The 13,311-nt window shown below is 40.3% G+C and overlaps 1 protein-coding gene across 1 annotated transcript; it reads left to right on the top strand.

Annotated features, from left to right (window-relative positions):
• Positions 1–2,779: 2,779 nt before the first annotated feature.
• On the top strand, positions 2,780–13,085 carry Dio2 (iodothyronine deiodinase 2). Its single transcript, XM_036206070.1, is given in 3 exon segments — positions 2,780–3,112; positions 11,111–11,672; positions 11,675–13,085. Coding segments are annotated over 3 exon segments (807 nt in total). The 5' UTR covers positions 2,780–2,890; the 3' UTR covers positions 11,698–13,085.
• The last annotated feature ends 226 nt before the right edge of the window (positions 13,086–13,311 follow it).

Genomic DNA, 13,311 nt, shown 5'->3' with positions numbered 1-13,311 from the left:
TTACTTTTCTCTGTCTTAGAAGAGCTCTGTGAAGGCTTGAGCTTTTCAGGGTTGGGATTGAGTAGCCTTATTCCCTGGGGACCACACCTCCTGTCCTCATTGACAGTGACTTCATCAGGTATTGAAGTGTTCTCATCAACACTAGTTGAGATACCACACTTACCTCCATCTCTTTGTCCTTTCTTTCCTCCCACCAAGGCTTTGAGAAGTTTGAGAGAAACAACTGAACACATAAATATTGTATGTGTGAATGAGAGTCTTTTGCAAACAGCACATGCTGGTCCAAGGACAGATGTTCTATTGTTTGTGTTAATTTTTCAAACATCTGAAGTCTCCTCTAAAAATTTAGTCCATAGGGTATATACCCAAACAGCACAACTGATGCTTAAAAAAAAAGGAAAAGATAATATAATAGGGAGCCTTTTTTTTGGGGAGGGCCATGCAAAAGTTACCTCACTTTAGAATTGCAGGGCACCTCTCCACTGTGCCATGTTGTATGTGAATGGCGCCCCCTAGTGTGAAGGAAGGTGAGCCCTCTACATGCCTAGGTACTCATTCATTCAGAACATCCTCACTGAGCTCTGAACATGTGCCACCCAGGATTCTTAAGTGCTGGGAAGATGGCAATGTACAGAGCTGCGGGTCACATAGCTATTATCCTCTCCTTTTACTAGTTTTCAAAAGTACCTTGACAATTGAATAAAATACATCCATATGCAGACTTTAGCCCAGGCTCCCTACAAAGAATGCCTTTGCTCTGTCTAGGCGTTTAAGTTCTGTCATGTATGGAGGGAAAAATATATAAGAAGAAGAGACTGACCACCTGTTTGTATCCACTGTTTAGCGGGTGCTTAATGGGAACTCTGTGCACATAGAAAACCCAACTAATTAACTTTCAATTACAATTTTATGCCCCCACCCAAGTGTCTATAATTGCCACTACTTCTTTCAGGAAAAAGTTATTCCCAGAGATGCGATCTGTTAGGCAAGAGAGGAAAGAAAAGTCGAAGGAGGTAGAGGTGATAAGCTGCTGCTGCACGGGACCTTCCAAAATAACTGTCTTGGAGACCAAAAAGCAAGGAAGCCATTGAGATCCATGGTGCACCCGATATTAATTCTTGATTTTTTTCCTAACCACCTATAGACTTGTTTTTATTTATTTATTTATTTATTTATTTATTTAGTTATTTAGTTATTTAGTTAGTTAGTTAGTTAGTCAGTTAGTTATTTTGCCAAGAAAAAAAAAAGATTCCCTAAATCTTCAGGCCTCTTAGAAGTGCTGAATTTAAAGAACTCTCATAAATAATTGATTTCTCAGCCTAAAATGTCAATGAATGGAAAGTCTGTTTTATCAGTGTTGAGGGGAAATGACACTAAAAGATTTGGTCACTCAGCTCCTTCAGTGCCTGGAAGGTTATTATTATTAAGTTGAAGTTTCAATAAAACCCAAAATAACAAATGTGTTGAGTTCAGGAATAGGCTTTAAAGAAATACTGTGGAGATCTCAATAATTTACAATGTTTCCAACTCAAAACTCACTTTGTGTTCTCTTTAATAAGATCATTACTAAAAAAAAAAAAAAAAAAAAAAAAAAAAAAAAAAAAAAAAATGTTCACAGGACCCAGGACCCAAATCTGGTGGGGGGGGGGGAATAAAAATTAAAATTAAAAAAGTCATGGTATAAAGGTGTAAAGCTCATATAGAAGCATTAATATCTTAAAAATATATATGAGGAGAAACCCATCTATGCTCACTCTTCCCCTTTTCTCCCTGCCTGCCAGGACTCTTCATTGCCAAAACTCCTCATTAAGTTAATAAAAATGGCAGTCAGAGGAAAGTGTTAACATATTAATATTAATCTACAAATTATTTTTCTTCAAGTTTGGAAGCATTTCCTGAAAGCTGTCAAGGGTGATTTTTCCCCCTTTTCTCTCCCTTTAAATCACAAAGCAAAATCCCACTGCCTTTTCCCCCCACCTCTTCTCAAAAAAAAAAAAAAAAAAGAAAAGAAAAAAGTTGTGGAGTTTTGCCTTTCTGTTCACTGCACTCCTGGCCAAAGTAAAGCCCTCTTTCTCAATGACGTCAAGATCTTTAGCAAGATTAGGCTTTCATTTCTCTATTGCAGCAATTAGCCAGGGAATGTATAAAAGGCTTCAGGGAGACTCACTGGGCTGCAGAGAGAGGCACTCTTCTGCTGCGCAGGCAGAAGATAGCAAAGAGGAAAAGCCAGAGGGAGGGGGCAGAAGACTCAGCCGCTCCTGGAGAACCTGGAGAAAGGACAGACAGAGGCAGGCTGGGAGGAGGAGAAGAGAAAGTATGTTGAAAACGGAGTAAAGACAGACAGACAGAAAGAAAGAAAAAAGCAAACAAAATCCTACCCTTACAGCACAGTTAAGAAATTGGCAGTGCAAAGAAGAAGTCAGACTGCGTTTAAAGGAACATGAAAAGCTAAAAGAAAATTTTTACCATCTCTGCAGTCTCTTAGGTGCCTGGAAATGAAAGTAGAGCTCCCTGTCTTTAACGGACTCTGACAGGGGTAACTGGATTAGGGACTGGTACCAGGGTTTTTCTTCTTTCTTTTTTCTTTCCTTTTTTTTTTTTTTTTAAACCATCTTAAATCCTGAAAAAAAAAAATGCATCTCGGAATTGAATGAATTGATGGGCACACTCCAACTGCTGGACTGCAGACACCGGACTTACTCTTGTTATTTCTGCTTCTTTCAAAGAAGAGACAACTTGGGCTTCCTTCTAATTTAGTTTTTCTCCTCCCCATCCCTATTCCCAACCTCCCCCCTGGTCCCCTACCTCCTCTACCATCACCTTCCTTTTCAAAAAGAGGGTGAAGGGGGAAGCAGAGTGCACAAGGGGCCAGACTGAGGAGGCAGAGAAGATGGGACTCCTCAGTGTAGACTTGCTGATTACACTGCAGATTCTGCCAGTCTTTTTCTCCAACTGCCTCTTCCTGGCGCTCTATGACTCGGTCATTCTGCTCAAGCACGTGGCGCTGCTGCTCAGCCGCTCCAAGTCCACTCGCGGAGAGTGGCGGCGCATGCTGACCTCAGAGGGACTGCGGTGTGTCTGGAAGAGCTTCCTCCTAGATGCCTACAAACAGGTGAGCTGCTCCCACGGGGCTTCTCCTAGCGTCAACAGGGCCAGGGGACTGGAAGGTATGGGGCTGCAGGCCATGGGGAGTCCTGTCTGGGGTGGCCAGCCCAGTGATTAGGTTCAAGGGAGTCTCAATGTCACTTGGGACACCTGTTGCACAGGTTAGATTTGGGAGTGACAGATATTGAGCCATAGTGACTCTGGGTGACCTCAACAGGAGTCTGTAATGAGGACTACGGTTACCTTGTTCTGATTGGACAGTCTGGGGGTTTGGTGGTGGTGAAGTAACTCTGGGTAAAGTCAGAATTGTTGGAGGCTGGGAGCGACATTTGTTCTGCTCTTGGCAGGAGCTGGGTTCTGCTGCTTTGCTTGACAGGAGCCTGTGTGAGGTGTAGTAGGAAGGTTTGAATAATGTTCCCTTTCTGCTGAAATGGTTAGAGTTGGATGGTGATGATGATGATGATGATGGTGATGATGATGATGGATGTGACCACACCCTAGCCCCTTCAAACTTGAAGAGGTAATAGCTAATGGAAACAAGCCCAGTACAGCCACCTACTTGGTTGGAATTTGTGGATTTCTAGTTATTAAGTGTCAGTTTGCAAAAGAAAGGTCTAGGAAGTGCCAGGAAGCCAAACTTTGTATGTGAAACCAAATTTACAAATAATTTACCTCAGAAAGCTCTGATGGGTCTTGTGTATGTTCCAAGGTCAGGCTTTGGACATTAGAACATCGACCTACCTTACCTGGTGAAAGTTTGTTCCTATCAGTATTTGAAACAACAGAGGAGGCAACTAATGTTTTTAAGCAAAAACTTCTGGTATTCCAACCTTTCTGCTGCTGAGAGATGTTGAGGGAACATTTTCAAATGGTATCTGTCAGGGCAAAGAGGAATACTTTTATATGGTCCTCCATCTCTTTGCTCCCATCCCTTAGGTTCATAGGACTCCTGGAGCATCCTGGGCGTTAGGAAGAATGAATACATTTGGAAAAAAGTTTCTACAAAAGGAGGAAATATGTCCCTAGGGGTACTGGGAGAACTTGCTGGAGAAGGGAGTTTACAATTGTGAATCCAGATGTTGAACCAAGTGTCATTCTTAAGACAGGTGGAATGGTACACAGCATGATGGAAACTCAGAATACCAGAGGAGGAAAGGAAGGAGTCCCCCCTCCCAATAAACATTGGAAAAATCAATCCCTGTGCCAGGGAAATAAAACTAAAGCATCCAAGGCAGAGTGTTCACTGGAAAGCAAATACTGAGGAAGAAAATGCCTTTTGTGAACAGGCTGTGTGATTCATGACATTATTATTTCAAGTAACCTGAGGAAGATTCCCTCTTGCTGTGCTGAGGGCATGTCAAATGTCAAGCCTCTTTTTAGCAAGCAGGAATGCCCTCACCAGGATAGGAATGGCTTCCTAGAATTTCCTGTAGTTAAATCTCAGTTATATCATATATATACTTGTATCATATAATAAAAGGTATGGGCATGAAGATACTGAGAGATAATTCCATTCCCACAGATGTGCACACAGAATGTGACATTTACATGTATGTTTAAGTGTCAGGAGTTTGGAGGAGTGGGGCATTGCACTTGTACATTAAAATATTATCAACTAATCAATCCCTTTAACTACATCTATGTATCATGTCTCAGATAATATGGAATGCTAGTGGCTTGGTCTCATTATATTAAGACTTTGACATCTGAAAGACAATGGACCTCGGCTTAGAAAAAGTTAAGAGTGAATTTTTGAGGAATTTTACCCACATGATATGTACAGAATATAATAATATTTTTATATCAACTTTGGAGGCTACGAAAGCACCCACAAATATTAATTGAGGTATTTTCTCATTAAGATCATGGAAGTGGAAAAGGAAAAAAAGCAAGCAAATATCCCTATAATAAACTTCATTATATCTTCTTTTCACTAACATATAGTGTTCCATTGTGTGGCAATATGTTGTTATTTGTGTTCATGAGAACTGAGAAAGTTGAACGATTTGTTTTTACTTTTGGCATGTGGTTTGTGTATTCCTCTTATTTACTTCTTTGTCTCTGCTCACTGATTTGATTAGTGACCCAGTTCATGACTTATGTTATTATGCTTGCTTTTAGTGATTTATATAATAGCTACTATGTGCAAAAGAAACCCCAAGAAAACACACACCCAGAGACAAGGCTGGGCTGAGTGTGACATAAATGAAAACATTAAGAGTACAACTTGAGCCAAATTCTGTCCTCTTCTGTCTTTGTGTATGACTGGCATCATGGTGGATGTGGTAGCCTCAGAAGCTCACTCAGAACCTCTCAAACAGGTTGAATCATTGGCCAAATGCTGTGTCATCTATGGCACACTGTCTTTAGGCGTGACTGTTTCCATAGATGCTGGAGGAGATCCTGTCTGACATTGCGTCTTGGGATTTCACAATCTTGACTTGCATTATTTGGCGACTGCCACCCTGAAGCAGATTTCTCCAGGAGGAGGGAGTGTGTCCACATGGGATTCAATTAGACAGATCATTCATTACTCCCAACTTTCTTGGTTCATGAATGTCAGCTATTATATTTGGGAAGATATTTAGAGGCGCTGGATTTGTTCACAGAGGCGGTGACAGAGGCAGGAACTGGAGTGAGGAGACGGAAGAAGAACAGAATTAAATGCTAATAGTGAAAACTGCATTGAAATTTTAGAAGTGATTTAAAGTCAACTTTGTAAAGAAGTTATCTAATATCACACGGGCTTGGTAATGGTCAGGAGTCCCTGTGTGCAATTTGGCTGGAAAAGAAAAATCTGGAAACTGGTGAAAATGTTGGAGCAAATAACAGATATTTATTACTCAAGTTTCCTCAGTCTCTCTGCTTATGAACACTGTACCCTTGTGCTGGTCCTCGCAGACTTAGAAACGCGACCAGTGAGCAAGCTGTCCTCTCTTGGATCCTGGCTCTTACCTAAATGAAGTGTAAAAGTAAGCAGACGGTATAGACGCTGACAAGCAGGCTCATTTCTGCATGGCTAATGTTGCAGCAGCACAGAAAACATGCTCATTGGAACATATAATTTTGGTTTTGAAAGGGTCTCTTTAACATTCTCCTCCTTCTCTTTATTCACCTCAAGCCTTTGACACTGGCTTCTGCAGTGAAAAGTGGCTCTTTAAAGAGAGAAACTGTCCTAAAAGTACACAGAGAAGGCCACAGCCAGAGCTTGTCTGTCACTTGGATAAAACATAGTAAAATGATAGGGCTTTGAACTCATTTTCAAGATACAAATCAAAAAAAGAATAGCCAAAAAAGGGAACTTAACCCAGAAGATGGAGTAGGTAGGCCGCTCTTCAAGTCTGATTTCTTTGGCCTGTCTGAATGGGGATGGCTAAAGCTCTGCCTAAGGATTGTTTGGCCATGTTTCTAAGGACATTTGTGTAGCTTGATCATTATGTTAAAGAATTGGAAATTTTCTGAGAGTTAATTTCCAGTGCTTTGGATGACAAAAATGTCTGTCTAAACAGTCTGGTACATGCCCATCCCCCATTTTTAATAATTTGTTTCACTACTCATCATGGGAGTGTGTGATAAGTGACTCAAAAGCTCCTCTTAGGCTGTGGAAAAAAACAAAAACAAAAACAAAAACAAGATTGGCAGTATATGCTATATTTCCATTTTACTCAAAGAATGGTTCCATATTTCCCTTGGGTCTGTATCTTGTAGCATTATCTTCTATTCCCAAAGCACTCAACAGTGTCCTCAAAAGGAACCCATCACCAAGGGAGTCAAATTCTTATATATACTATGCATTTGTGCTTTGCTTGTGTTTATAAACATGTCTAATATCACCTTTGAACTTGGCCCAGAGATGTCATCAGCAGTAAACTTGCAAATGCCTCACCCACTCCCTTAGTAGGCATTGTGTTCCTGTCCACTGAAAAAAAATGTAAGAAAGGATGGCTGTAATAGTGCAGATGAGAGCGATAAAGGTCAGTGGTGACGCTATCACATTTTACGTGTGTCCTTTCTGATCCTTGCAAAATAAAGAGACCCTTTGGGAACATCGGGACTTCAAGACCAATTAGTGGAAATGATGCTTCTTGTGTTTGGGCATTAAATACTAGGCAGGGTTCTCTTTAGGCTGCTGATGCTGGCAGGGAAAGAGGTACCGACCTAATTACTCTTCCGCAAGAGCAAAAAAATGCCTTTTGAATGCCTCTTTGGCAAATATGTCTCATTAAGGACAAAAACCAAACACAAACCCTGTAAGAAGCAGAAATTAAGATGATAGGTAACTTGTGGCCAGGAGACTTTCTATGCCACTGTGGGAAATTAAAACAAAGTTTGGGAGTACCAGGGGATGATTTATTTTTGTTGGTCATCTTTTATGTAGCCTCAATGTTATGGGACCAACTTCATTCTCTTCATCATTTTGGCTCTGTGCCAGGGAGTACTTTGCTCCTGTCTTCTTCCATTGTGAAGGCTGTGGGGTTTCTCCCATTCCATCTCAGCAGGGTTGCTAGCCAAGAAAATCCAGAAATTCTCCATTGGGAATTCTAATCTAGTAGAAATTTCATTTTCATGATGATTCAGGCAAAGAGGTGACAGTGAACAGAAATAGATTTAAAAGATGCTTTAAAAGATTAAGCCTGTTTTTAAGAGTTTAGCCAACTTATCCCCATCAGGTTTTAGAAAAGATGAGTGAATTTATGATGAGTTTTATGAGGCTTATAAAATCTGACTACTGATCTACTCACACTTGGGCTTAAACTTCATAGGTATGAGTTTCTCTCTCTCTCTCTCTCTCTCTCTCTCTCTCTCTCTCTCTCTCTCTCTCTCTCTGTGTGTGTGTGTGTGTGTGTGTGTGTGTGTGTGTGTGTGTGTATGCTTATTTTGTTATTCTGGGACTCAAACCTGGGGCTTTATGGATGCTAGTCAAGTGCCCCAGCATACTTAATTTTATTAGTACCATTGATCTTGCCTATGTATTTTCTCTAGCCTGTGACCTTCATGAATAAGGTAATCATACATGACTTCCTAGTGTTCAATAGGATCCCAAAGCTGCAGCACATAGTAAAGAGGATTGATCTCATTTCCTTTATTTGCAGGTTAGCTGGAGTAAGTAAGACCATGTCAATGACATTGGTGTTGACTACAGCAGGTCTCTGGTGAAAGGGTAGGGTTCCCATTTCTGAATGTATATGCTTTAGTGTGTCTGTCAATTGCCTGTCTGTGTTCACTGCAAATCAAGGTTGCTATTCAGTGTGAAAGTCTTCCCTGACCTAGGATTATAACAACCAGAATTTATTCAACAATTCACTCCATAAAGCTTAAGATATATATTTTCCAGACTAATGAAACACCCAACACCTCCACCACTAAAGACATTTAGAAATTGTTGACTTCTCTAGACTTTAAATTTAGAGTGACAGTATGTGATGCTTGTCCTACATTTTCCGAAAGTAATCTAGAAACTAAAATTTCCTTGTTTTGGAAAGAGTTGTGTGGTTGAACTGTCCATTGTATCTAAGAAGTGACATGCACTTAAGCTTTCCAAGGAAATTAACTGCAGGTAACAAGAGATTGTCTGTGACCAAAACATCAGATTGGATTGTTCAGGTGAACAGTCAAGAATAACACAAGGATCAACACGTCTGCTTGGGTAAGAGCCAGGGAGAACTAGGCCTGTTTACCAAGATCACACAACTGTTCCCAGAGCTCAGCAATGACTCCAAAAATGCAGATAAATGCTTTCACCCAGTATGAATCCTTTAATCTGCAGTGCAGACGTTATTTCCTCCTATGAAAAATCTCTGATCTAACAAGAAGTCTCTATAACACACTCATCAGAATGCATCCAGGCATTCTTACTATAGGCCATTGGGGAACATTTCACAGCCAGTGGTGTTCAAAGCAGTCTTGGTATCATTGTATGATGTGAAGGGAAATTAGACGTAATGGAAAGCCCCTTTGTAACCTTATTTAAGGACAATTATCAAGCTCATCATATGCCTAAAGTGTGTCTTTAAGTTTAATGTGTATTTCAGTGCTTCAAAGACCAAAGTAGTTAACTCTGAGATCTTCTGGCCAAAGGTGAATTTTGAGAATCCTCTATCTAATATTGATGGTAAAATAGCCAAGAAAATTCATATGAGTAACTTTCTTCCTGGTTGTTACTGAATCAAAGTATATTTATTTAAATCTAAGGAAGAATAGATTTTAAGATGTCTTTTGGACCACTACTAGTACCTATTTCACTCCAGCCCTGACAGTTTTGAGAAGAGTAAGAAAGAAATTAAGAGAAAATAAATTATGTCTTGACATTAAAACATCTGAACAAAAATCCCTTGAGTATTTTATATCAGTGTGCATCATTGCTCTCCTGCAATCCCCTTTTAAGTAGCTTCAATTAACAGTAGTTTCATATGGGACTATATTTGTATGAGAGAAATAAGCTGATGCAGTTGGAAATGTTTTGTAATATTAAGGGTAGTGTATAAAAATCAATTGTACCATTGTAAGTTATCCCTAATGGTATTAGCTTTGATTAAAACATTCTAGAAGAAATTCCAATTGTGTTAATTCTGAATGAAGTAATTGGCTCTTTTCTATTGCCTGCTTTTTAATTATCAATTTACAGATCCAAAGACCACGAACATTCAGTATTTTGTGTTCAACTATTTCAACCACATGCTAAGGGGTTCATAGAATAATTTTAGCCGGCATCTGAATGCTTATCATTCTCAGGGCCTTGCTAATAATAAATTATAAGGTAGAAAAGCACGTGGTTTGGGTCTTCCAATATAGAAGTGTGGGAAAAACCCAAAATCCATGGAAAGTGCGAACTTAGCTGAAAGTCAGACTGTGGAGTAGCTGATTCTCTTGTCTGTTTGTCTCTCCCCACCCCAGGGGGGGCAGCTTTGAGAGTCTAGCCATACCAAGCATAATGTGAGCAGTAGACATAAGAACCTGCAGAGACCACATGATGTGTGCTGGGGGGAGCATAAATCTCTTCTTAGAACAATTTGCCCCCCCCTTTTTTTTTTAAACAAAACAGTATTTCCCAAGAAGGGTGGTAGTGTGCCTTATGTGGTGGGGTGCTGTCCGACTGTGGCAGCTCTTACTTTTACACAGTCATTTATTGAGTTCCTCTCCTTGTCTTATCCTCCAGGGGCCACATAAGGAAAGCAGGCATAAGTGCTTACATTTTCCAGGTGGGAAAGCATTGGCAAGGGCAAGTGGGAAGAATCCTACCTACAAATGGTAGATTATAGCTTGTCCAGCTGTGCCCAGAGACAGAACTCACTGGTATTCTGGTTCATTGGTTGATAGCAAAGAACTTACACTGGGCTGGTGAAATGGCTCCCTGGGCAATGCTTGCTGCCAAGTCTGATGAAATGAGTTTGAACTCAAGGACCCACATGGTCAAAGGAGAGAACCAACTCCAACAGGTTGTCCTCTGACCTCCACAAGTGCTAAAACACACACACATACACACCACCACCACCACCACCACCAACAACAACAACAACAACCAACAAATCAAGCAAATAAATGTAATAAATTATTATTTAAAAGAGGAGAAAAGAGAAAATAAATTAAACTCATGTGTGTGAAAACTCAGGTCTTGCCCAAGTCTTTTAGAATTCAGAAAGAGGCAGTCCATTCCAAAAATGAGATAATTTATCTTAAAGTGGACCATTTACTTTTAACTTTTAAAATGAAGTCAATTAATCATTCATTCTATAATGCTTGTTAGGCATTGTCAGAGTAGTGAGAACAGCAAAGAGCACCAGAATCAACTTAATTATGGAAACAGTTCACTCCTCCAGTGTCTTCAGAGATGGAAAGAATTACCTCTGATGAATATTCAGGATGGGATACTATTATTCCCTCTTGACCATCCTTTATGTTACTTGACATAACTAGTTTTTACATATATATATTAGAGTATTTAGAGTAAATTGAAGTAGCAATGTGTTTAATGAGGTAATTCTTCTTTTTCTTTTTTCAACATTAGGTTAAATTGGGTGAAGATGCCCCCAATTCCAGTGTGGTGCATGTGTCCAGTCCTGAAGCAGGTAACAATTATGCCCTGGAGAAGACAGGTGATGGGACGGAATGCCACCTCCTTGACTTTGCCAATGCAGAGCGCCCACTGGTGGTCAACTTTGGTTCAGCCACCTGACCACCTTTCACTAGGCAACTGCCAGCCTTCCGCAAGTTGGTGGAAGAGTTCTCATCTGTGGCTGACTTCCTGTTGGTATACATTGATGAGGCGCATCCTTCAGATGGCTGGGCAGTGCCTGGGGACTCCTCTCTGTCTTTTGAGGTGAAAAAACACCGGAACCAAGAGGACCGATGCGCAGCAGCCCAACAGCTCCTGGAGCGTTTCTCCTTACCGCCCCAGTGTCAAGTTGTGGCTGACCGCATGGACAATAATGCCAACGTAGCTTATGGGGTAGCCTTTGAACGTGTGTGCATCGTGCAGAGACAGAAAATTGCTTATTTAGGGGGGAAGGGCCCCTTCAGCTACAACCTCCAAGAAGTCCGGAATTGGCTGGAGAAGAATTTCAGCAAGAGATGAATTCTAGATTAGCTGGTTAAAGGTGTGATTGCAATAGTGTTTATTATTTTTAAAAATATGTAAAAGAAGTTGAGAACTGAACTGAATCTACTATTTCAACGGAATCCCATTGCCTCACTGAAAGACAGGGATATACTTGTCAGAAAACATAAACCTCTGAACATTTCAATATGTCCTTTAGTACACAAATGGCATCGGGCTAAATAGCAGTCCTGTTACCTCCCTTCTGAGTGAACAGATCCAAGTTGGAGTGGAAGAAATCCCGATGCACTGTGTATTCATCCTTGCTTGCAAAAGAAGTGATTCTGCTGTATGTGCGCTTTGGGACCAGAGAACAAGTGTTCCCTGAATACTTAGTGTTAAGGGAGCTACTACCTATGATCTGATTAAGTGTATAGTCTCAGCTTTAGTCATCAGGAACAAACCCAACTGGAAAGTCCCCCAAATACTTATAATGTGATCTTGAAGCCATGCTGTGCGCTTAGGACTGAGATGTTCGTTCTAGCCATGCAATGCCTTCTGCTAGTCTGGGTAGCTAAGAATTCCCAAGCATAGATGTAGGTACCAAGAATGGGTTCCAACCTGGAGGGTTAAGATGACATTGGAAATCTGGCAGATGGAGAAAGCACTAGGTCAGAGAAAATGAACTTGACAAACAAGGAAAGGGAGCATGAAGAAGAGGAAATTGCATAGTGTTTTACCTGAAAGCTGTAGGAAATGAGAGTGTCATTCTACCACACCAGCATGGAAGTATGTACACAGCTGGGAAAAGAAAGGAGTTGACTGAAGATAGCACAGGGAGGGTACACGTGGAACCATGATGTGTAGCAATATACCTAGACTGAGAGGAAAGGGGAGATGGAGAAGTTTAAAAAAAATGGGAAAATGTTTTTAACGTGGAGATAATTACTGTATAGAACTGTATGTGATATACCCATTTCAGTGAGTGATACTCTATAAGGGAAAATCCAGGGAGTCTGGTGCTACTGGGTCGTTCCTGCCAAATTCCTACAGTTACAATGTTACACTCCCCTCCATTCTTAATCTCTGAAGCATTGTTTTCTCTGGATGCTGAGGGAAGGGTGTAGGAGCCAGGAGCCCTAGCCACCCAGCTCTCGCCCTCTCCTGAAGTAGGTGAACTCTAATGATAATGGATTTCTTTACTTAAACATGAGAGCAATTTACTCTGATGATTTCCACCCATAGTTTTGAAGGCTTAGACACAGATTATCCTTAATGTCATGGGGATTTGGTAAAATGGAATTTCCATTGACATTTGAATTTGGACTTCGGTTTTCAGTTTTCCTTTAACTGGGGTTAACCCATTAGTTGAAGTTTAGTAACTATGTGCATAACTATGAAATATCTGTGGATACATTTCTCTTAAAATTAAAAAAAAAAAAAACAAGCTTCATCCACAAGTAATACCTAAAGATCACAACCTCCAAAAAAAACAGACCAATTGATGTGGTATCATAATTATTTTTTAAACTTAAAGAATTTTAAACTTTCACATCACAACATATGGTTACATTTACATGTCAAATTAAATGGTTTCATGTCTATCCCTTTCAGTCATTAAATCTAAAATTAAACTGTGTGAGAAAAAAATAAAGTCAAAAGTATCTTATTAA

Source organism: Onychomys torridus, chromosome 14 (assembly GCF_903995425.1).
Source record: "Onychomys torridus chromosome 14, mOncTor1.1, whole genome shotgun sequence".
NCBI lineage: Eukaryota > Metazoa > Chordata > Mammalia > Rodentia > Cricetidae > Onychomys > Onychomys torridus.
Note: the sequence above shows the minus strand (reverse complement) of the source record. Positions and strands in the feature narration are given on the sequence as shown.